At 28.9% G+C, this 26,721-nt stretch overlaps 1 protein-coding gene across 1 annotated transcript; it reads right to left on the reverse strand.

Moving 5' to 3' along the window:
* Window positions 1–11,337: 11,337 nt before the first annotated feature.
* Window positions 11,338–23,514, reverse strand: LOC129969167 (selenoprotein K-like). Its single transcript, XM_056083603.1, has 6 exons — window positions 23,375–23,514; window positions 20,121–20,208; window positions 19,716–19,734; window positions 18,903–18,961; window positions 15,966–16,018; window positions 11,338–11,652 (listed from the first exon to the last, which is right to left on the reverse strand). Exons 1-6 carry the CDS (start codon window positions 23,391–23,393, stop codon window positions 11,612–11,614), a joined length of 279 nt encoding a protein of 92 aa, XP_055939578.1. The 5' UTR covers window positions 23,394–23,514; the 3' UTR covers window positions 11,338–11,611.
* Between the last annotated feature and the right edge of the window lie 3,207 nt (window positions 23,515–26,721).

Here is a 26,721-nt window from a genome sequence, read left to right on the forward strand (position 1 = left end):
AATCCATATCCACTCAAATATATGCGAATGCTTGCTTGTGTGCATCTGGATCTGTGTGGATAAATGTTCGTGCTCTACAGGCCAGCCCGTTTGATCTAGAGCTACCAAATGTGACACAAATATACTTTGGAGAGTGAGAATGTGCACCCCATGCGATTTTTTTCACTTATTTCAACTTATAATAATGATGAATGTATATGCGAATGCTTGCTTGTGTGCATCTGGATCTGTGTGGATAAATGTTCGTGCTCTACAGGCCAGACCGTTTGATCTGGAGCTACCAAATGTGGCACAAATATACTTTGGAGAGTGAGAATGTGCACCCCATGCGATTTTTTTCACTTATTTCAACTTATAATAATGATGAATGTATATGCGAATGCTTGCTTGTGTGCATCTGGATCTGTGTGGATAAATGTTCGTGCTCTACAGGCCAGACCGTTTGATCTGGAGCTACCAAATGTGGCACAAATATACTTTGGAGAGTGAGAATGTGCACCCCATGCGATTTTTTTCACTTATTTCAACTTATAATAATGATGAATGTATATGCGAATGCTTGCTTGTGTGCATCTGGATCTGTGTGGATAAATGTTCGTGCTCTACAGGCCAGACCGTTTGATCTGGAGCTACCAAATGTGGCACAAATATACTTTGGAGAGTGAGAATGTGCACCCCATGCGATTTTTTTCACTTATTTCAACTTATAATAATGATGAATGTATATGCGAATGCTTGCTTGTGTGCATCTGGATCTGTGTGGATAAATGTTCGTGCTCTACAGGCCAGCCCGTTTGATCTAGAGCTACCAAATGTGACACAAATATACTTTGGAGAGTAAGAATGTGCATCCCATGCGATTTTTTTTCAATTCAATTAATTGAAAATTTAGATTTAGAATTTTTGCGCGCGCTAACTTCCAAAAATATTTCCTCTCAGAAATGATTTTTAATACATTTTAAAGACCAAAAAAAAAAAAATTATCTTTTCAATGATGACAATTTAGTTGCTGTAAAATTCTTTAATCTCGATTCAACTAAATTTAAATATATTTCAATACAGTTGTGAATGAAACCCAAATCGTTTTCACTGTTTCATCATATATTTCATTGCATGATTTTCTTCAACACTAAAAAAAGATCCTGTTTAATATCTGTATTGGTTACAAGACAAAACCAGCAAGAGTGGTCTCCCGAAACCCTTCTCGTATACTCTTTAATAAAGGTGTTATACCGAGAACGCCAACTTGTGATCCTTGGCGAGTGTTTTGGCGAATTATCTCTGACATGCGCTTAATTGTATAAGAAAATTAAATTTATGTTTTAGATGCATTTTTAATAATGGATTGAAACAAAACTTTAACAAATAATAATAAAAAAAAACTCCACTTGTAGTTACAAAATCTAACACCATATTTCATATATTTAAGTAAATCCATTTTTAAGTTGTCGCGTTTACATGTTTCTAAAAGTACAGACCGACAGACTGCCAACCTCTCATTCTATTTGGCTTAAAATGTGAAAAGTGTCTAGATTATAAATGTTCATTTTATATAACTGAATTGTATCTATTTAGTTCTCTTCATTTTGTAATTATCATGTTAATTTATATTCTAACAGCCAGACAGACAGACTTCCACTGAGCGGATTTTCCCCAAAAATTTCTACCAGATATCTACAAATGTAGTGTAAAGACCATATGCCAAATTTCATCCACTTATCTCAAATAGTTTGTGAGTTATCTTTGTCACAGACATACAGGCGTACGAACATTTTTCAAAAATGTGTTTTTCGAACTTAGGGTGGTGTAAAAGGTCGAGATTCGCCAAAATCTCAAGTTCGAATTTTTAGATGATTACAATACTTGTTCTAAACTTCGTATAAACGAAAAAAAGTGAAGTCGCAATACCGTTAAACTTAGAAAACAGATGAATTAGAACAATTACGCTTTTCATAACATTATGATGTCATGGGACTGCTCCCTATTAAGAAAGTACATATATAGATTAAACAGATCGAATAATATATACACTCATGTCCAGAAATTCAAAATAATGCAAGTTCAAGAAAAGAAAGAGTCAGAAGCAAACCAAATGTGACTTATTTGTAAAGCCTATTTATTAAACAAAAGGTAAAGAGCAAAAAAGATGCTATATGTTTGATATCATTAATAAAAATTGCGATTTTTTGCTCCATGGAGAAAATTACAAAAGAAACAAAAATCTATTTGCAAAAACCAATATTACATTATTTATAGGATGGTTAATACATAGTATGTCTCCCAGACGATGCAATACAGTCCGTACTACGCCTAGGCATGCTGAGTATCAAATTATCGATCTGATCTTGGGGAATATTACACCACTCATCAAGCAATGCTCTTCGAAGTTCCGGTAGACACGTAGGAGGAGGCTGACGGGCTGCAACTCGTCAGCCAAGCATGTCCCACACATGCTCTACTGGATTCAAGTCCGGAGAGAATGCTGGCCAGTCCATACGGGTGATTTCCTCCGATCGAAGGCATTCGTTTACGATGTTTGCATGGTGAGGACGGGCGTTGTCATCCATAAACACGAATTCTGCGCCCATGGCGCCCGAAAAAAGCGTACATGTTGTTCCAGAATGACGTTCCGATAGATTTGGCCTGTCATGGTTCGAATTTGAACATGCAGGTTAGTTCTGGAACCCAGAATAATTCCTCCCCAAACGAGCCCTCCTGCACCACCGTAACGGTGTCGTTCAATGATGTTCTCTTGGTGGTAACAGGACCTGGCGCTCTCCATATGAAAGTCCGGTGAGAATCAGACTGCAAGCTAAACCTGGACTCCTCGGAAAACATCACACAAGCCCACAGTTGCGGTGTCCACAATGCATGCTCTCTACTCCAGGGTAACCGCAGTGACAATGTGTTGCAGTAAATGGAACACATCTGACAGGCCCTTACGAGCATATAGACCAATCTACCTACATATCTACCCTAAGCGTCTGTACATGGTCTGCCTTGAAACTGTCGTACCAATGGCTGAAGAGAGCTGACAAGACAGGTATGATGCTGTGCTCATTCTGTTTCTTTTGGCAGTAACTGTCAAATACCTGTCCTCATTCGGCGTTCTAACTCAGGGGTGACCTGTGCTGTAACATCTACTCAATTCACATAAACTTGGAATCGTTACCAAAGCCTGGAGATGACACTCTGGGCGATTCCAAGTTCCTCGGATACTTCCAGCTGGGCACGCCCACATTCCAGACGGCCGATAATTCTACTAAGTAAAAAATCATCCAAATGCTTCCTTTGTGTCATAACTATACGGTTATTGCACTGAAAGGCTTATAAAGCGCTTGCGAACTATTTTACTTCTTTGCCTGTATTCCTTATACATCACTCTCTTACACTCTCGTCATTGTGACGTACTATCGGTGTTATCTGGTGGCTTCCTGCAATTTGCATATGATTTTTGAAGATGTGTGTAATCATTTTACGGGTAATATATGTATTTTAGAGTTCGATTTCTGAGTGACTCTGAATTATCCTTCATTTATGGACATGAGTGTAGTTAAAATAACACGCTTTTAATGTCTGACAATTTAACGGAATCACGGGCATGAAATTAATTAATCTAACTTTGATTAAATTTAACCAATTTTTCCTCCGAAGCAGCTGACCGCCAGAGGCGACTAGTCTGAAAATAATAGGAACCATATGATTTAGAGTATCCACAAAGGCAGTAAATTTCAAGTTGTTTTTGGTCTACTTACCATAACCATTTCTAACTATTAACTAACCATCAACTAACTATAACCATTTCTTCAAACATTCGCTCTACCACAGGTGTTTCAATAAATTGAACCTTAAAATCTCAAATTTATTCAATTATAAATAAAAGTATGACCCAGTAATGGCTCTAAAATACAATATATCTGTTTAGCACGCACTTCGAATGCGCAACTGTCTTGAAAATCGTTCTGTCCCTATTAGTATGATAAGATTGTCCGATATTCTGAATTCCGAGCAATATCGTGAAAATATTGTTACAAATCTGTAATTTTGCTACCCGGCAAGAATAGTATCACCGTAAGAAAGACCGTTGTACGATTTGTCCTGTGCATATTGAGTGGGTGCCGCGTCAATAACCTCGGAGCTTGGCGACAAATTTGGCAAGTTTGGCGACTAGATGGATCATGCTGGAAAGTTAAAGAAGTTCAAAATGACCAACAGACCAGCCTGGCTAGAATTCGTTCCGGAGAGCTCAGCTACGATGCAAAAAGTTGCTCCTTGGGACACCCTGCATTTTAAGAAGAGACCAATCAGGGCGTCTCTGGGTGTATCTCGGTTCCTACTGGATGGATCGTGAAACTTCTCGAACTTTCCAGCATGATCCATTTAGTCGCCAAACTCGCCAAATTCGTCGCCAAGCTCTCAGGTCATTGACGCGGCAGCCGCTCAGCATAGATCTTACAACGGTCTTTCTCACGACGACACTATTCGAGCCGGGTAGCAAAATTACAGATTTGTAACAAGACAAGGCGACAATTTGTCGCCGACAAGTAAAGAAACTGGAGGATTAGACAGCAAGCAAGCTGCTGAACTATAACGATTAAATGCGTTACGTTATTATGATTAATTGACGGTATTTGTAATAAAAGAAAATTTTGTAACACTATCATAAAAAATATTGTAGAGTGTCTTGTGTTATTAGGGACTGAGCACTGATACTTGTTGAAGTCACAGATTATCCACTTTATAATGCAGCATTCAAAAATTCTCAGAACTTATTTTATCATGGGACTAGCATAAGTGGTCTTCTCAAAATTTCCTTGCATTCCCTCTAATAAAGGTGTTACCCCCCCCCCCCCAATTATAAACATTAGGCAAGAAACGCCTTGCATGGTGTACAACAATTAACTTTTGGCTTGAAATTAACATTTTTATTGGAAGCATCTAGTGATCCTTGGCGATTAACCCCTGGCATGTATCTAATAGTACCGAAAATCGAATTTATGTTTGAGTTTTTCCCAGCTGACTGAAACCAAAATTTGACACAAAACTATCATTGTAATCACAAAATCGCATATCAAATTTAACATATTAAGTCATTACATTTTTGAGTTATCGCGTTTAAATGCTTCTGAAAGTACAGACAGACAGTGTAACTAGTCCCTTAGTCAGTCGTCTATAGTGTACTAGTGTAAACACTATAGACGTTAAATCTGTGGACTAAATTTTACCCTTTGCTTTATAGTTATCTTGTTAATTTATACTCAAACAACCGGACAAATTCATTTCTCTGAATGGATTTTTCTTAATTTGATAGAAAACTGCAAATTTAGTGTAAAGATCGTGTACCAAATATCATCCGTCTAGCTTAAAGAGTTTATGAGTTCTCTTTATCACAGATAGACAGATAGACGAAATGGCAAAAAAAAAAAAAAAAAAAAAAAAAAAAAGTTTTTCAAATTCTGAGAGTCTGGAAAGTGGAAATTCATCAAAATCTAGAAAATCTTAATTTTTCAAAATTACAATATTTTCTCTATATTTCGTATATGAGAAAATAAAAATTAAAACAGATATAAAACGTATTACTTTGGTATTCTGCTATCTTGCAGTTTTGCCACTGATCATACAAAAGTGTAAATGCGGATTACAAGCCTCCTTAAACCATATTCTACAGTGCCTCGTCTCTGCTCCATTTCGGAATTGTGTTTCATTAAATAAATTCTTCAGCCAAATGAAAATTCACACGGGATCAGATCAAAAGAATAAATCGGTTAAGGAAGTACAGTGATGTCTTAATAAGTAGTTTGCCATCTTGGGAGGGGGGATCTAAGAACTGACGCCGTATCATGCTGGAGCATCCAGGACTTGTCTTATCCTACGACGTGAAGTTTAAAATGCCTGTAACCACGAGCTACGTTCATGCTCTTAGCATATTTAAACTAGATTAAACGACTGTTCTAACTAGTCTACCGTCACTTGTTCAGGAGTAAATAGCATAATTCATTTACATATAAAGACCATTAAATACATGCTCTAGATTTTGACGAAATTCCGCTTTTTAGATTTTTTCTGAGTCCAAAAATCATATTGTTTGGGATTATTTCTGCCTGTAACCACGAAACTCAAAAATATTTTGAATTAGATGAATGAAATTTGGTATGTGGTTTTTGCATCAAGTTTTTCTATCGATTTTTGAATGAATTCCCTAACCCTTGAGTTGGTCTCTTTGTCCTAGCAAAAGTGAATGATATAATTACAAAAATAAATATTTGCTATGTAGTTGTATTGTAAAGCCATTTTTTTTCCAAATCAGTAACAATGTTGAGAGGTTAAGAAATTTTAACTAAGCATTCCCTGAGCCCACTCGCACATTGGCATAACAAAAGATCTAGATATGTCAAATTTAGTACATAGTTTTAACATCTAAGGGGCACATTCTTGTCAAATTTTGAATCAAATCCGATAGTAGATTGGCCAACTGTCTATACATTTTCATGCCTGTTAACGCAATAATTCCAAAACATAACCGCTTAGGTAAATGAAATTTGGTATGAGATCTTGTAATTAAAATTACAGATTTATGTCAAATTTTGATTACAGTCAGTCGGTAAAAAAGACATTGGAAATTCTTATCCTTTTTTTCTTCTTTTACCTTTACTATAATATAAAACACATAATGGAACTTTGAAAATAAAAATCTGAGCTGTTGTAGCGATCACCTTCTTACCCAAGCAACACAACTGTTACCCCTGCAACTGAAGGTTAAAATTATTATAATTAAGAAATATGAAAGAAAAGGGCGAGGTCCTTCCCTCCGGTTGAACTTTCTATAACAAATATGAATAAGAATGTAGAGTTACAAAGTTCAGTAAGAAGTCATTCCAGTAAAAACAGTAAGTACATACCTGGTAAAGATGTGAATTTCAAGAGGTGTTTCTGGTCTATCCAAGGTTAGCATTTTCCAGTCTATGTCTACTTTGCTTAGTTCCGAGATATCTACGTGTATCATGGAGGCTGGAATCGGATTCAAGTAAGGAAAATCTTTGTGAAGTTTCTTCCACGATTTCAGATTCACTACGTTTTCTTCGTCAGGTATTTTCTCAGGTCGAAGTTTCATTTCAGGAATTTTGTACAATGCATTCTGAACTTCTTCCTTCGTTTGCGGTTTCAGAATACTCAAGTCTAAGAATTTTGGTTGAACCGGTCGACCATTTTGGTCGTCCAAATGAGCCATGATAAAAGTCTTTCAAAACACACAATGTTGAATAGAAAAAAAAAAAAAATGATTGATGCTTTTAAAATGAGCAAAATTTGGACTTCATGAAAAGTTCTGTGAAATACTTCTCAGTTCTTTATAAAGTACAAAAATTGAATTATACGAACAAAATTAATTATTTCAAAAGAAAAAAATAATATATATATGGAAGTATGAAAAACTTTCTTAGAAATGTAATTATTATTGTTAATTTTTTTTCTATAGAATATGAAAGAAAAAAATTCTATTGAAGAATCAGGGTGAAAGTATTCAAAATTTGTAATATAAATTTCCGTCTAAAATTGTAATTATAAATACATCTAGACATTTAAAAAAAAGAAAGTAAAACACTGCTGGTTTTGTAACATTTTCCATAGCTTAAAGTTTAATATTAAATGCTAATTAAACTAATAAATTGATTTAATAATTACTGATATCGAATAATTCCTAATAACTTTGCTTTAAAAATAGGGAAAAAGTAAGTAATAAATTTCTTTAAAAATCAGCACTGCCATAAAAAATGAATTTGTAATCTAAGTTTGAAATTACAAAAAATTTGAAGAATTCCATTTTACATCAGAAAAAAAAAAAATCTTACAAATATTTTTTGCCGTCATTTTCTTTAACTCGAAAATTTCAAAATGATCAAAATCATGGTGGAAAATAAGGATAAGAATCTCTTCTTTAAAAGTATCAATCAATTTTTAAAAATTCCAAATAATATCGCAAAGAAAAGAACAAATATATCCTTTGTCACGATCGAGAGAATGAAATAGACGTTTATTCCACTGACTGAGTCAAATTCTACTGCCGGTTCTGAAAAGTCAATTAACATCTGTGAGCGCACTTGTTTTCATTTAAGAAAGTATTATTAGAGAGGCAGGTCTGAGGAATGAGAAAAGACGACAGTTGCCATGGAAACAAAACGATACCATACGAGGAAGCGATCAATCAATATGTGGGTGCCTTGATTTGTTAACTTTTTGTCACTAACAAGGTAGTATGAGATGAGTTCATAACCTTCGAACTGTTGGACAGTGTGTTACATTTTGTATTGGAAAAATCTCAGACAACTGTCTGTTAGACTATTTTTACCCGCCGTTCAGTGGGCGATTCGCAAATAATGTACATATTCGTAATTCAGTATTCACAAATGGAGAAATAAAAGAGTTTTATAATCCTTTATTGTTTCATAAGAGCATTAGATACTGTATTTATAGAAAAGGAATATTTATAATTCCGATGAAGATAATAAATTAATTATCTTCATAAATGTTAATTAGCCACTTTGGTCGACCAGCTGTTCCCATAGCTTATTAATAACATTAATTTAGTTATGTGAATTAACTTTAATAAACTACATCAATAAATATAAAGCATTCTGACTGAAAAGATATGCATGCAAACTGGCGAAATTGATTAGGAGCTGTGCCAAGTAAAATTGAAAAGAATCAAGAAAATTGAGGGTTTTGGAAGGCAAACGACCATTAACGACGTATTTAAGGGCTATAAGCTTCCGTATGAAATAAAAATGTTCGAAAATGATAGTGGTTGTGGAACTCTGTTGTAGAGTTTTCCGATATAGAATGAGCAGATAGAAAGTGTTTTCCAGATTTTTCTTGAAAATGGGAGGTGAGCAGACAGCCATTTGTGACTTATCTAGGGGGCGATCTCAACTTTCCTATAAAGTTGAAATTGGCAAAATCGGTACAGTGATTAGGGCTGGGGGATTTTTCCCCCATTGAGAATATACAATGATTGATACAGTACAGTAATAATTACGCAATTTCTTAGAAAATGGCTAGTGACGATCAATGACTATCTAAGGGGCCAAGAGAAAAATTTGCAAAATCGGTGCAATGGTTGGAGCTGAGGATTGTTTTTTCTTCTTTTTTATTTTAAATGTATAGACAGAACTAAATAATATATAGATAGAATTAGTTTTAATTCGTCTTTTCTAAATTATTAATCGATAATCATCGCAAGAAAAAGATTGATGAATGAAAACTTAACGATGGCGATCGAATATGTGCGAATTTAATGAATCACGAAGACAGCAAAAGGACAAAAAAACAAACCACTATGATTTTGCATTCATTAAGATAACAACAAACAAATATGGATCTCCGATTTGTCAAGTTTCTGACACTCACAGAGCAAGATAACATATTAATAACTTTCAAAAATTTGGAAATTGCACTGAAAAATTTTACAAATCATGTTATGGAAGATCTGTTCTAATCAACTGTATGAACAGTAATCCTTCTGCTTGCATAAAAATAAAAAGTAAGTCTCAACTGCATCTTAAAGATATAAAATTTTATTTGTAAATATTTATTTTATGATTTAATACTTAGTATATAAAATACCTCCACATTTTTCAAAAAGTAAAAATGTAATATAGTAGATGCCGCTTATACTGATCATAATAGTGATGAACAGATATCCAGTTTCTAACTATATAGTCTTAGCTTAGTTTAGTTATATTAACATTAGGGCTATTTTAGGACGGACCTCGTAATTTTGAACCGTGGTCAGGTGACGAGGACGCCACCCTCTCTCCAAACTTCCACACCACACCAGCGGGAGAACGTTTGGTTTCAACGGATTTAACGTGCACCTTCTTTGCTTGTAGAGATAAATTTCGATGTTTCACCCCCCCCCCTACCGAGGTTTGTAAACAATATTATTAAAGCAGATATTGAGTTTTATAAATATTCTAATAATCATGTGAAAATAATTTAGCCAATAGGAAACTGACCAATGATATGAGTAGATAAGCTGATGAATGATGCTTAATAAAATTTTTATCATCACAGAATTTAAATTTTTTGAAAATTATTAATTTGACAAGTTAGTCGTTCTATTACAACCTTGAAAAGAGGGCCACTACTTCCATTCCACTTGGAAAGAAAGGCAACTGCTTAGTTGGAAATTCACCATTGTATAAGGAAAGCCACAATGAGCACTTAAGTAATTTTAAATTTCCTTCTGAATTGTATTCAAATGAATTTGATGCACTAGTGTTGAATCCTGCGTATAATACATATTAATATGTATTAACAATTATAATAAATTAATATTAAATTTTATTCTATTGCAATCACATCTTTTTCTAAGATATTGATTTAATAAGCACAATCTCTCTCCCTATTATTTGAGGTCAAGCAGGTACAGTATGTTGTTTCTAAGAAGTTAATCGATATGAAATGTTTCACTGGCGAAACGGATATCTCTCGAAATGCATGTTTTATTTGCAGCTCCAATAATCAAATAGATGAAAATTTTTAGCAAGCCTAAACTCATTTTTAGATAATTAGTGGATTTCTAACTATACATCTGCCAAGGGCTGATTTCACAAGAGAGGAGGACTTGTCAATTAAAAATATGTAAGCATAGGTGCTAAATAATTTTTTCAAAAATGCAAATTATAAATATTGAAATAACATTAACTAAATATAATTGACTAGATTACTATTTATTTCTTATATTGATTTTGTTATTAATGTATTTATAATCATTGCAGTACATTTGTTTCAGAATAAGAAATATTCTCATAAAGTTATGTAATTAAAATTAACATATTTGAATCCATTAAAAATTTGAAACTAAACTGACCTCTTCATTAAGAGGGGGGGGGGCTTTATAATGTATACTGCCCAGGGCAGTAAAATGCTTAAATCTGCAAACTCCATAATGATAAGCAGTTGAATGAGAACAGAAAATTATTTAAAGTCTTCATGTGACTAATATGAAATAAAACACAAGCAATTATAATTTTATATTTAACTACATTTAAAGTATTTTCATTATTTGAATAGTATCAGTCATTTAAAGAAAACTGGAGAAAAATTCTTAAAAAAAAAAAAAAAAAAAAAAAAAAAAGGAATCCCTCTTGCACCTATTGTGTTAATTTTACTTTATTTATAATGCATAATTACCTAGTAAACAAAACAGGATATCTCTTTTGCAGTCATTTTAATTTCCAGAGAGTTAGCTACTCTGCATTAGCCATTATGCAGCAGACAATCAAAATTCGTTGAATAAAATTTTTGAATTTAGGTGAAGTCAAACAAATATCATGAAAATTCTTTTAAAGAATAATTTATTAGATAGTTCATATAAAGCAAACAAAAACATTTATTAATGCATTCAGTGATTTACAAAAATATATGTACAAATAGTATCATCATCATCCATAATGTGAAAACTGCATCAGTCACCAAGGCTTACTAAATTTTACCAAGGTAACATCATATCTTTCACATCAGAAAGATGTTTATTCCATTCAACTGTTGTGTTAATAAATAATACAGCTAAGATCACGGGCTCCAGAACTGATTAAAGGAGCCCTTACCTGCCTCATCCACCAGGCGGAGGTGGTGGTATGGAATCGCTACCACCTGCAATAGAAAAAAAAGTTCAAATAAAAACCAATGCATAAATTACAGAAAATATATTTATTAAAATTTAACTATAATAGATAAATCTTGAGAGAAGTATTTCAATATGGATTTTAATAAATTATGCATAAATTCATAAAAAAATATAAAATTGATTCAATTATTACTAAAGCAATAAATAACAATTTTAATATAAACTGTATGGCAAATAGAGAAGGGTTTCCAAACTTGGACAGACACTTATATTGGACCAGTATCATAAATTTCAATATGACAAATTAAATTATAATGATAAATATATGATATGGAAATTCATGTTTAAAAAAAAGTTACCTGTTTATGCATACGGAACAAGTGTTTATGTTTAGAAATCATTAATTAAATATTTTAATAAAAGACTTATAATCCATATATTATTCTGAATTAAGCAGCAAAATATGTTATTATATCCTCAGATAGGAAAAACATTTGGCAACATTTTACAAAAATCATTTTATTATAGTTGTTTAAGGATGAAGGAGGAGGATCTTATGTTTTGCTTTTATCTAAAAGTTGTTTAGTTATGACAAGAACCAGTTACCTAAAAGGAATTGTTTAAATCAATTGGGACTATTATTTAGGACTAAAAGAAGAGCACAGAAAACTGTTATAATCTTTAACAGCCTTCATAAATTGGAAGTGGAATAAGCCAAGATAAATACGCAAAAATAAAATTAAAAAAAAAAAAACATTATAAAGGCATCAAATATTGATCCGAAAAGAGCAATGTAATATACTATAATTATTAATTAACAATGCAATATTGTAATGTTAAGTAATCTTGTATCACATATGAAGAAACTAAGAGAAAAGAGTCATGCAGTACATAAAATGTCATACTTGAGTTTACATATCATACAATAGTGAGAATTAAAAAACAGTTTTGCTTTAATAGTATTTAAAAGACATTGATGGTCTAAGTCGGAAAATCAGTGGATAAATCTGAACAACCAGTTTCTTTCACTGTCACTTATATTAAATATTGTATTTTCATGAAAAATTACTACATTAGATTGGAGATAAATAAACTACAAAAAAAAATCTAATACATGTTAATTTATTATTATAACACTAACTGTCATAAAGATCACCAATGGCCAGCAGGACCATATGAATTACATCGAAAGAAATTCAGTGTAGCAATCAAGGTGTTAAATTACTTCTCTATCGCAATTAAAATTAATTTTCAAAAAAATCAAATCATTAAAAAAATCAAATATTACAAATTTAATAATGTTGCTAATCATTAATATAAAATCTTCATAAGAAATGCTTTCTAACATAAATTCAATCATGCTAAAGTCCTATTGCAAACTTTTATGGATTATTAAATATATAATAATATTTGATAAAGTCAGTGTTAACATGTCAGCAAATTTTAACTATTTTAAATAGTAATAAAAAATTAACAAATTAAAATGGAAGAATAAAAAAAATCAATTTGTATTTTCTTAAATTTCTACAGATATTCAGAACAATTATATAAAGATTTACTGAAAGAAACATATATCTTTAATAAAAAAAAAACTTGAATTTAAGTTGACAAATTAAGAAAATTATTTTCCCATGTAGGAGGCATTAAGAATAAAGTATTAAAGATAATGTCAGCATTAAAGACAAAATAATGTGTACAAGATATCCAGCAAATGGTCCCTTTTACAGTATATATCATGTAGCTAATTCTTTGCTATCACACGAATATTTTCAAAAATTAATGAAATGCTTTATTCTGCATAATAACAATTGGTTCTAATACTAAATCAGCATAATAAACACCAATCTCGCCCTTCTATGATAATTCCCCCTCCCCCTTTTTTATTTATGTTATTATGAAAAACGAAAAGTAAAGAATGTCAACATTATTACCATTCAAATGGTGTATCTCATGTTGAATGGTGACTGAGAGAATGTTGACATTCAATGTAGAATGTTAACATTTGAAAAATTTTCAGTTTTTCTTTATAACATTCATATAAATAAACCCCCAAACAGTTTTCATGCACGAATTGTGAATATTGGGTAACACAAAAAAGTAATAATAAAAAATAAGTGCACAAATGATTTAACAAAATGTCTAAGAATTTTTAATATATTTTGTCATGCTCATCAATTTCTAATATATAAACACCATTACCTTCACATTAGTTTTCATTATTAAAGAAATTATCACTGTAATTTTTAAAATTGTAATGCAAGAAAAGTGGTAATAATGAACATTTTTCTTATTATCAGAAACTTACAGTAAAATTTTGCTAAATATATATTTCTTAAAGATTTTTCAAATTTATTCTAACACAATTTTAGAAATACAACAATCATATTAACTGATTTCTTAAAAATTCACTTTCTGATAAACAGAATTGCAAAATGATGACACACTATGTATTGTTGCAGTATAGAGCTGCTAACATATTCCATTTTCATGAAAACTTTTTGACAGAACTCATCAAAAGAATAGTTATCTATTATAACAAATATATCATTAAACAATTCCTAATCAGTTAATGGTTCTATATCTTAAAAGAAAATGTTTTAATATTTAAAGTAAAAATAAAAGAATTACTTTGAAGTTTTACTATTGCTTTATATTTGAACATATTTTTCTAATAAACACTTTTATCATTTTTAATTGCTAACTTTGCACCATTTTAAACTGGAACCATCCATTATATAGATGCTCACACTAAAAATAGAAAAATTGACAGAGCTTATTTCAATTAATATAATGGATGAAATTGCCAAAAATGCATGAAAAGATTTATATGCATTCTTTTGTTAGAGACAAATTTTTACACTGCCTTGTGTGGAAAAATATGTAAATAGAATGTGCCGGAATTTGTACCATTTATTATCATTATTATTTTATCCTAGGTTTCACTGATTAAACGGTTTAGATGATCAGACAATTAATAACTTTTTTTTCTTCATAATAAATCTTAATATAAATAAAAGTCATTGTGGATATATATGTATGCTCCACATTTCCTCCTAAACGATGGAGTTAATTTCAACTAAAAATCGTAAACTTATCCTTTAGGAGAAAAGAAAGAATGCTGTTAACTTTTTAAAGTGCAAAAGTGTATAAATATTTTGATATTATCTTAAAATTCAAAATTATATCTTTTCAGTGATATCAAATTACGGTATTTGCAATTTTTTTTTCAATTGTTATTAATTCTTTTAAAATTTAATGCAGACGATTTTGAAATGCAATAACAATAAGATTCTGATCTATTTATCATTATTTTTTTTAAGTTGTTTTATATATTTTTGAATGTTTTATATTAGTTTAAAGTAATTGTTTAAATGTATCTAAAAAGAACAGATATTATTTTCATTCTCAAGCAAGTTTACATGACAGATAATTAAAGGTAATCAATCAAGTGGCATGGTACAATAAGAGCGTTATATATAAAGTTTTTACATTAAAAAATTGTTATACATGAAAGCATTTAAATCATGAGCAACATTCAGTATATCCACTAGTTAAATCTATAAAATGAAAAAAGTAAAATGTGATCATTTTCCCATTATGAAATAAATAAAACATGTTAAAACCTAAAACTCAGTAAAAAATAATAATTAAAATTATTTTACAAATAAATGGCTACAATAAAAAAAAAAAAGATTCAAGACAATCCAGTAGTGATATGAATTTTATGTAAATCATCACAACATTCTGAAATGCAAATATCTATTCTAGTATCTATATTCAAAATATACATATATGAAGTTCAAGTCAGAATCAAAATGAAATATGTAAAAAAGTAATTATAAGACAAGTTTATGCTTGTTTATAAATGTTATTAAAATGATTCTGCTGGAATAATAAATATATTATGCAATGAAATATATTTATAATTATAGAATAATATATAAATAAATAAATAAATTATGCAACCATGTGATTTTTCCATTTTTTCAAAGGAAATTTTGAGTTGATTTAATTTTTTAAAAGCAAATAAACAATGCAATGAAATATTATAGCTTTTTCTAAAATTCTGGATTTAACAAATCGCATTATTATTGGAACCTAAGCGATTTGTAAATAACAAATCAAAACAATCAATGTTAGAATATTAAGAAAAAGTCAGCAATAAATAAACCAGCAATTAATTGGTCTATTACCAAAATTTATCAAGCAGTCCTAGAAAATTATTTAAAAAATGCGAAATGAGGTTCCTAATTTACATTAACATTTTAATTTCATGAAATTTGTGATAAATTTAAAAATTCCAGTTTAATAATTTTGAAAATAATAATCAGATAATTACCAAATGCATCTGAGAAAGTTCTGAAGTTTCCTCGGCCAGGAGGTCTTGGTGGTCTAAAATGAAAATATTTTTAATGAATAAACATTATATAGAAAAAATAAATGTTAAATAATGAATCTCATAAAATATTTTGAAAAAAAAAAAGAACAAAATCCATAAATGTGCGATTGATTATATAAATAAAATGATGAAGACTTGGTAAGCTACCAAAAAAAATGCAGCATAATATCAACAAATGGATAAAAAATTTGAGTTTAGATTTATCTTTGAAATATTTGTGGGGAAAAAAAAGAACAAAACATCTGAAAATTTGAAATCAAGAATGTCAATAATATTAACAAAAGGAGTAATAAAATTTCATGGGGAAATTTTTATATTATTTTATAAAATATTATATTATTTTATAATTATTGTATTATTCCAACACAAAAGATCAATCACAAAACTATAGTAAAACAGTATAATTCCAAGCAGAATAACATTAAGTTAATATACTATTATTATTATGCATCAGAATAGTTCACTTTGGAGTGTAAAATATTTAAAGATTATTATTTGAAGAATTAAATATCAACATATGTAAATAGAGAATATTGAAAATAAAAAACCTTTTTTTTCAAATCAGCATTTGATGCAAATAATATATTTAGGTTAGTATATTTTAATATTTATTCAAAGAAATTATTAGAAAGTCATTTTGTTTAAAAATAATTAATCATATAGATATGCAACCAAATAAAATAAAAAATATACATAAAAATGTGTCAAAATACCATTGAGAAAATCAACGAAATAAAAATGTTATGTATATCTATAATTCCTTCATTTTGTCTAAGAAATCTTTGTACAACAAATTAAATAAACAATATTTAACATTATATGTATGGTTGTTGATTATAGCTTTTTTAAAGAAATTTAACAATTTCATACATGTAAAAAATTTTATGAAAATAATTAATATAAATAAATTATTATAAAAAGTTTCTAAAATATTTTTACATATTCATTTTTACTTTTATAATACATTTTATCCATATATTTTAATTGTTTTTAATACAATGTTCATTTATCTTGCAACAACACTCATCTATCATCAGGACCATAATTTTATAAACAAGATTATTAAATAAATTGATAAGACTAAGTATGAAAGCTAGAGCAAGGACTGTTTTACAATTTTTATAAGAAATATCTTTACACAATTCCCTGTGTATCTGTGTTTAAAATGCAAATTTTTGAAGCTGCGGACTATCCACCAGTGCGGAAAATACGCTGGTTGTTCACGGTTAAAATCGTTGAAATTTAAAAAACACGCTGTCGTGAACTGCCGATGATCAAATATAAAAAAAGCACGAGATTCCAAGAAAACATTCGTATGTATCGTATCGATAGTAAATCATAGAGCATAGTGCAGAACGAATGAGTAGTACTGGAAAAGTGTTAAAAGTGTCAACCATCCGATCGGGATTTATAAAAGCCGAGATTGTTAGTGAAAGCGAGGAAATCACTGACAGTGAAGATAGTGATGCTGAAAATGAACTTTCGGACACTCTTCCCGAAAATATATTAGAGCTGTTTATTTATGATACCAATGAATCGGACTTTGAAGCTTTTCGTTAATGTAGTAGAATGTGTGATTAATTAATATATGATTAATTAGTAAGCACTGTTTTTTATTTGTATTTAGCGTTTTATTTCTGAAGGTGTATTAGTAAGCAAGTACTTTTTTTCTATTTATACATAGTTCTTTGTTTCTAAAATACATTAATATTGCCGTATTAAAATAACGTAATTTCGGACGTATAGTCCGCGGACTATCTGGTGGTGCGGACTATCTGACAATTTTTGAAATTTTTTTAATATAAAATCGTGTCTGCGAAATTACAGTAATTATAAACTTATTTAATGAGTCAACTTGATTCATAATAGTAAAAATATGTATACTATATTTGGAAATACAAAATTAATAGAGGGAAAAATTTTATATTTGTATATATTTCCTCATATAAATTCAAACAAATAATATAATAATAATTATTATTATTTGTGTGTGTGTGTGTTTATAGCAATACAATCTTAAACAAGTCAAAAGTCTCTGTAAATTTCATGATTTAATTAAAAAGGTCATAAAGGATCATTAAAAGCATCAAGGAAAATCACAGGATTTAATTAAAAATTAACCAATATAATTATTATATTTTGAGCAATAGGCTTCATTTTAAACACTTGTCTTTTCTTATCAAAATTAGTATTTCCCTTCCTTGATAACAATATTAAATATAATATTCCATAACAAATAGAATATTAAATTTTGTCACTTGTTCAATGCTTCCATGAAGAAAAGAGTTCTTAACTAAAATTACATTGCATACATACATCATAATTGAGTTGATTGCTAAAATTCTAATTTGGTTTAATCATAATTAAATATTTATTATTGTTGTTTGTTTTAAAATGGGGTGTTTTTCTATGGTGGATTTTTTTGTTAAATAATTATAATCTATAACTTATCTTACCTGAAAGAAGATTTATTAAATATTTGATGTGATGATGTAGTGATTATATACAGAATATATGCTACACCTTGTTATTAGGAAGCATTGGCTATTTTTGAAAATGCATATGAATATTACTCGTTTATCTGACTGTCTCCTTATGAGTGTTCAAATTTTCAACCAAGACACATACAAATTCTTCAATCTAATTTAAACCTGTTTAAGTAAACTACTTCAAAAAGATTAACTTATAACATGAATACTGGTTTAAAGAAGAAGATTAATGAAAATCCACTAAATGACAGGAACGATAGAACAAGTTTTACTATTTAATACTAAATTAATTGATTTAGTAATGACTAGATCTTTAAGTCAATCACATAAAAACATAAAGAATAAATTTACTTGAAAATATAAATTTACAAAATTAATAAAAACATACCCTCTTCCAAAACTCGACCTTGATCCACTTGCAGAGCTATTTCCAGGATTTACTAGAGGCTAAAAAGTGTATATATTTTAATTAAAAGGTTGCAATTACAAAACAATGCATTAATTTAATATCAGAGAAATTTCCACAGTTTGAAAATCAAACTCGTTGATCACCTTAATGTATAGCATATAAACATAAAAAGGGTTCGAGATTTAAAAATATAATGGTTAGTTTGACTATTCAGATTTAAATGAAAACTGCTACAATTATTTACATTTATGTAAATTTAAAAGATTTCATATATTAATAAAGTTTGATGAAAAGAATACAATTTGCTTCAATTAAAATTTGTTTTATATGAAAATAGATAGACCCCCCTCCCCAGTTTATATAATCACATCTTTTATAGTCACTGAAACAAAAATTAGCATGTTGTAAATTCTTCAAAAACATCAAATCTTCAAAAAAAAAAAAAAAAAAAGGTTTCTAAAAGAATTTTTTTTAACTACTTTAAAAATATTAAAGTTAAAAACTTCAAAGCCAGAGTTTCACAACAAGCATAATGTAACAATATATAATGTGAAAATTGCATAAAATTTTTTTAAATAAATAAATAAAATGTAGATTAAATTTCTTTTATTACAAAATAACATGGAGAGAATATTGATATATAAGTATCATAAAACATTTTATGTTTTCAAAAATTACGTCATCCATATATACATACATAAATGGCTAAAAAGTGTTTAATATAAAAATAAATTATTCAGAAATAAATAATTTAAATATAATTTCTTTATATAAAAAAAGTTTAATACTCACATCTATCAAACTTCTGAAGCTAAAAAAGAAAAAAGATAGCATTTGAAAATCTAATATGAAATTTTATTCATTATAGAAAACCATAAATTTTAAATTAAATTTAACATCAGAAGAAATTACAAAACTGTCTGAAATAAAAAGAGCTGTATGGAAATATCTTATTATAAATTTAAAAGTAAGTATTTGAAAAAAGGAAATGAAATTAGATAATAATCTTAAATATAATAATCTGAATTTCATAATAATTAAAATCATAAATTGTACATCAAGAGAATTTCAAATGTGAACAAAATTAAATTGCATCTGTATTTAAGAATATATTAGTAATTTATTGAAAATAGTTAAATGTTTAAAATTAAAGATAAATACATATGAATTAAAATTTGAGAATAAAAATAAACTTACTAGAAAACCACTATATTAATAAATCCCCAAATCATATCTGAAAGTCTGTTGACACTCCATACAGTAGTGCCACTTGCAAGCGTACCTCCTTCAAAAATTTAAACATATATGCAGTTAGTAAAATTATTGCTGTCAAACATTTATTATTTATTTTTAAATCAAATTTCAAGTCAATTTTCAATATTTAACATAGTGCTAATTCAGAAAATGCATTTTCATACAGCAAATAATTTTTTTTATTTATTTATCAACCAATTAGCAAAACTTAATTATTTTATTATACAACTTACCTATTTTATTATACAACCTATAATTAAAATCTAAAGGATTGAAATTGTGAATATTTCTTTTTAAACTGTCATACAAAGTTATTTGTTATATTAATTGTAGATAATTTAAATTATGTAGATATTTTTTAAGTAATATCACTACAAAATACAATGAAAATATTAAAAATAAAATCACTTATCTCAGATATTGTCTTATTTTTCTCAAGCACGCTACATATTTATATACATATACTTGAAAATTTTATAGTTTTATTTAGGGATTTTTAAAATTCTAGAAGTCTCTGTAACAACAGAAAAAGTTCGAGAATTCCCTATTTAAGGACTATATTTCATGACAGACCTAGCAAGTCAAAATTTGAACTTCAAGCTCAACAATTTCACATTATTAAAAACTAAAGATTATTCAATTGCTAATAACACTTGCAAAGAAAACTACTAATTAACTTGTAGATGGGTTACTTGCATAATAGAATGTCAATAAAACTTAGCATCAAGCATGCAATCTAAAAACAAATCTAAAGTTAAGATTCTGGTATTAGGTCACTTCTTTCTCCCCCTTCCCTCAAATAAATTATTCTGATTTTATGATGAACGAATTTATATTTTTTTTACAAATGATAGTCAAACCTTCATAACATTTTAGTTAAAAATTTATGAAAGCTTATTTAGTTATTTATTTATTACTCTCATTCTTCTCAAAATGAGAAAGAACAAAATGCAGCAAAGTTTTTTTAAATAAATCTGGATCCAACATTTTTCCAATAAATGTATAATAGGATTAAGATCAGGTTGAGAGATTGAGATCAAGATTTAATAAAAATAGAAAATTAAATATATAGAAATTAGATAGTTAAATTTTAAATTTGTGATCTGGCCTCTTAGCAAAAACTATTAATCAAAATTTCAGATTTCGAGGATGGTATAATGAAATTATGGACATTTTATTTAGCATAATAATTTTTTATGCAAGATGGTGCTCATCCATACATAGTCAATCAGTTGTATAAAGTTACTCAACCACCTTTTTTCATTGATGCCATATCATTAATAGTAATTTTCTCTTAGTTTAGCTTGCCAGATTCCTGACTAATTAAATCTTTGCCAATGAAATTACCTAAACGCTTGGTTTGCTAGGATTCAATAATTCCTCCCAACTTTAAGACTTTTTAAAGAGAGTATAATCTGTCATGTATACAACATCTCAGAGCATTTACTGACTTCAAGCGCTGTTCTTTTATGAAGGTATCTAAATGCCACAAGACCACAAATGGTGGGGACAAATGGTAGTTTCCAAAATTAACTTTTCATGGTCAAGTGGTATTAGTGGCTAGATAAAACGAAACTTATCAAATAACGGAAACATGCATTGGCAACTATTTTACTCCATGTTCTTCTGCTTCATTTTGCCACCTTGACACATTTTTATCTCATGGTCCCTACAATTAATAAGCACCTATTGATAAAATTCCTATTATTCCATTATGCTTTTATAAAATTACATTAACATTTGCTAAACAATTTTTGTTGCACACAACTTGCAAATTTCACATTTAATTATGGGCATCTTGTAACATTCATAGTCAGATATTCAAGGTCATATATTTAGATTATCATACATTAGATATATGTATGAAAATATAAAAGTTGTGATGAAAACCACTTTTGTTAATCTAGATTTTTCAAAATATTGATGTATACTTAATGATTCATAATTCCATTATAAGCAACTTAATTACTGAAGGCAGAAGCACTCAAATAATTTGAAACAAACATGTCTGGAAAAGGAAATATAACGCAGTAAATATGCACTTATAATGTATAAATTCCATCATTCATCCTATTTAGTTACCTATTATTATAAAACAATAGATCTTTCTACACTGAAAACATGACAATAACCCTCTCAATTTTGTACTCTGTGAGAAAGTGATCAAATATCTGAATCTATTTTAAGATGAAAATTTTTTGAAAATTACAAAATATGATGTACAGATAGAATTTTTAAAAAATTAAATTTCCTTCTAAGGCAACTAAAATATTAGTATGTTTTAATTTAATGTATGCACTATATGAAGGAACACTTTTCAATACATTTATAACACATACTCATGATCTTCTGTTAGTTATACCTTTATGTTATAAAGGCAAAAGAAGAAAGTTAATAACATTTAAATAATGAATAATAATGCTGAAAAAGAATTCATCACAAGCACACACACACACATATATATTCATTTTTTAATGTCTTTATTTACTTTTGATCATATCTACATATTAAATAATATAGCTATTCTGATGTTAAATGTTTCTGAAGGAATTCAAACAAAATTTTTAAAAGTGTTCATTATTTCTCGTTTTAGTGAGGGTATATGCTTTTTTTTTTTCCATTAAAGATTAAAGTTTAAAAAATAACAATACTGATTCCAGAATAAAATAATATTTTTAAAGAACGGTGAAAAATTAATAATAATGATTATCAGATATCATTTCATTCCAAGCTTATAAAAATCTATATTCATTATTTATTTATTTGTTCTAAAGTATTATTATAGATCATTTTTTTAATTGTAAAAGATAATTATATACCTTATCACTGTTCTCAGTTTGTTCAATATACGTTATATTAAACTATACATCAACAAAAGTAAATTGGCTCTGTGAGCAATTAATTAGAAATTGATTAATATACTAGAATGTTCTAGTAACACATCCACAGTACATGCATAGAAGTTATCACAGTGAGCGAATCCTATGACTGCTTACAAAAACTAAATTACAAAACTAAAATTTGTTTATAAACAATTTTTTTCATTCTGTGTTAATGTTCGAATATCAGCTAAAAGTACAGGAAGATATAAACTTAAAGTTAAGAATAAGGAAGTCCAATTTGATTATTGCAACTATCATAATTACATATCAATATGTTCCGTATCTATAACAAATAAAAAAACTCGTAATACTTACTCTCAGATATTCGCGGCATGATATCAATCTTTTAAGAAATTTCGAACATGGGAAACAAATTTAGAAAACGCAAATTTCCCCTTTTTTTTCTTTAAACGTAAAGTAAACACACGTCATGTAGTTGAATATTAGTAGTAGTTGTAGTTTTTAATTCAATAACGAAAGTGACTTTAAAAAAATTACATAAATACACTTATCTTGCAATATCAAAAAATCCATTTATTTGTCTAAAAGTATTATTTTATTTTTTTAATAATAATTGAAAGCAATAAAAAATTTAAAAATAGCCGGATTCTGAGAAATAAAAAAAAAATGTGACAATGGCAGAGTGGATATAGTGTATACAGATGACCAGTTTACAACTTTTTAAATAACAAATATAGCCGTTATTTTCAAGTATTTATTTCAAATAATTTTTTATTTCAATCGCACTTTTATTTTTTAAAAAGTTATAAAGTGTTAGTCAAGTGTTTCGTTGAAAACTTTTGAAATTAAAAATTGTCATTTCATTATGTTACATTTTCTACATGAACTTTTAATTTTATAGATTAGCAATGGATGGCGCCAGCAACCACAGTTTGCAATCTCAACAACTGCAAATAGAAGTCAAATCTTTAACATCACTTGCAAAGGGACTTCACACTTTCAAATATTTTCTGTCGGAAAACATCAGTTGCAGAGATATGTATTTTCGCACGATTATAATGCGATTCTGTAATTCGAAAAATAACTGCTCTTCACCTTTCTTTTCATTCAAAGATTTTCCCCTTTCTCTTTATGACCACAACATTGCTCCTCAATGCCCTGAAAACCATCTTTATCTGGTTTTTCTTGAGTGAGATTGCATGATTTTTGATTATAGAATGCCTATACGGAAGACTGTTCTTTTGTGTTAACGGAAATCCACGTCACATTTTATTTATTTATCCATTGAAAACAAATTTGCCCATTACGGCTTTTTGACTGGATATAGATATCGTATATAAAATGGAAATTTTAGTGATGAATACTGGTTCCCAAGTAGCAGCCCTATTAGCCGGATATGCTCTACAGCATTGTAACGACATCTCTATGGTATTGGTCGGTATATCGAATAACAACAGGAAATATCACAAAATATCTAGTGTCTCTATAATATTGTAAAATGTAGGAATACAGCATTGTATAAAACTGTTTACAATACTGAAACTTAGTAAAATGCAACACTTTTGTTTTATTTATTAATATAGGGTTCCGATAATGCATAATATATTTTTCCGGCATTCGACAAATTATTTCCCAAAGCTAAAAATAGACTTAAAATTAATTATAATTATGAGTGTCATATTAGTTGCAACTCAAAGTCACATGGCGTAATTAATTCAGATTTCGTTTTCTCGATGTAAATATGCTTTCCGAATTTTTTTTCCCTCAAGGGCTCACCTTCTTTAGGTGAGTACGGGCTTTCCAACCCCGAAACTCCCAGGGATCTATACTCCCTATATATTTACTCTCCCCTCTGCCTTCTGCTATGATCGTCAATATTCTAACCTTACGACTGGCGCAGTTTAGCCAAGATTGGCTCTTGCGCCACTAAAACTCACAACCAACCAAGCAATTTCGAAATTTTTTATGTAAATATTCGCTATTAAAGTGTTTCTCTCATATCACATCCATAGTAATTATTGAAGATTTTTGAAATAATTATTTATTTGAGCCTGAAAAAAAAATCCTTATCTTTGCTTACATCTGATCACTTTTTGACTAAACACTGCGTGTGGTTATATTACTTGTTATATTTACCCTCCCATTGGTCATAATTACTTACTAGTAGATACACACGATGCTAATCGGAATGAAAATATCTTTATACTCTACTTTTATAAAACAGTAATGGTCACGAAACATTCATTTAAACTTTCTTACTCTTCCACTGGGGAAACAAGAAAAAGGATAAATTGGATTAAATATCTCTACTCAGATCGCCAGTCTGAAGCGGTTTTAGATGTTATGATTACCGATAGATGTTTTCCTATTCCCCTAACAGTGAATTAAATCAGAAATCAGAACGATTGAACAAGACAGAAAACTTTTAGTGATGAATTGAAACATTTGCCTATAAAGAAAAATTTAACAGCAATTAAATATCACAATTTTTAATGCGTTTTATTGTTATTACCATTAGAAGCCTTTTAACTTGTTTTATGCAGAAGATACAAAAATTTCTTATACCTTTATTAAAAAAATTAAGAACACTCGTTCTTTAATCATTTTTTTACCATTTATTTAAACTGATTCATTTGGGGGAGAGGGAACAGAAATTTTTTGGTTTGTATTCTCTTTCTAATATTAAATTTAACTGAATTTAATGTCTAAATGCTTCATTGATTCTGTCTGAATATTTTTTCTTTGAAATTTTAGCGAAATGTATGGGAATGACAAATATTAGCCAATATTATCGTATTTAACTCATTCAATTTATTAAACTTTCCTAATGATATGAGAAAACCTAATCTATTATTCATCATATATTTATGAAATTTAGGAACCATTAAATTTGATTCACAAGTCATTTAACATACTATATAGATTATGTAAGAGTACCTTATAACGTTAATCAGATTTTTGCGCCATAAAAGAATAAAATAGGCCATAGATAGTAATAACTTTTTTTGCTTCTCAAATACCGCCAGAACGTGTTTTTGTTTGTAAATTATATGTTTGAACTGCTAACAGAAGACACATTTTTTTCGAAGATTCTGTAAATCCATTGATTGCTCTTCATGGGCATTGTTTGTAGCGAATTGAGATGAGCGAGGATAGAACCTGGGACCTTGTGGTTCGCAGCCCAGTCACATGACCACAATAAAAAAACAATTGCTTGTGTAGCGTATCTGCTAACTGGCTTATAAGCTTTCACCACACCTTGTTAAAAAGGGTACAAAGAGAGGAGCAGACTTACAAATTACGAATTGTAAAACCTTTATAATTTTGTTGAACAATATATTGAAAGCAGTGATTTAGTTTTATGTATAAAATTATTAATATTAATAATTATATTAACAAAATATTACATTTATTTTAATAACAAGTTTTTTAGCTTCTAAAACTATAGTGTTTATAATGATTAGAGCCACAAACACCGCATTTCACTATGGCTTACTTATACCTTTATTTAAACAAAATGCCCAACAGGATCATCATAATTCTACATTCAAAATATCAAATAATAGCTGGTAGATACCAATAAATATCTTGTACTAACAGGGACATAAATTGTTTATGAAACATGGTTAATAGTTTTACAATAGAAATAAAAGAAATGCAGCAATAGTGATTTGAAGATACTTTTATTTTTTAGGTATATT

This window comes from Argiope bruennichi, chromosome 5 (assembly GCF_947563725.1).
Source record: "Argiope bruennichi chromosome 5, qqArgBrue1.1, whole genome shotgun sequence".
Lineage (NCBI taxonomy): Eukaryota > Metazoa > Arthropoda > Arachnida > Araneae > Araneidae > Argiope > Argiope bruennichi.

Coding starts and splice junctions, on each gene's coding strand:
- LOC129969167 (XM_056083603.1), bottom strand. Junction 16,019..18,902: donor AGGTCGAGTTTTGGAAGAGG/GTATGTTTTTAT, acceptor TTTTCATTTTAG/ACCACCAAGACCTCCTGGCC. Junction 11,653..15,965: donor AACTTTCTCAGATGCATTTG/GTAATTATCTGA, acceptor TTTCTATTGCAG/GTGGTAGCGATTCCATACCA.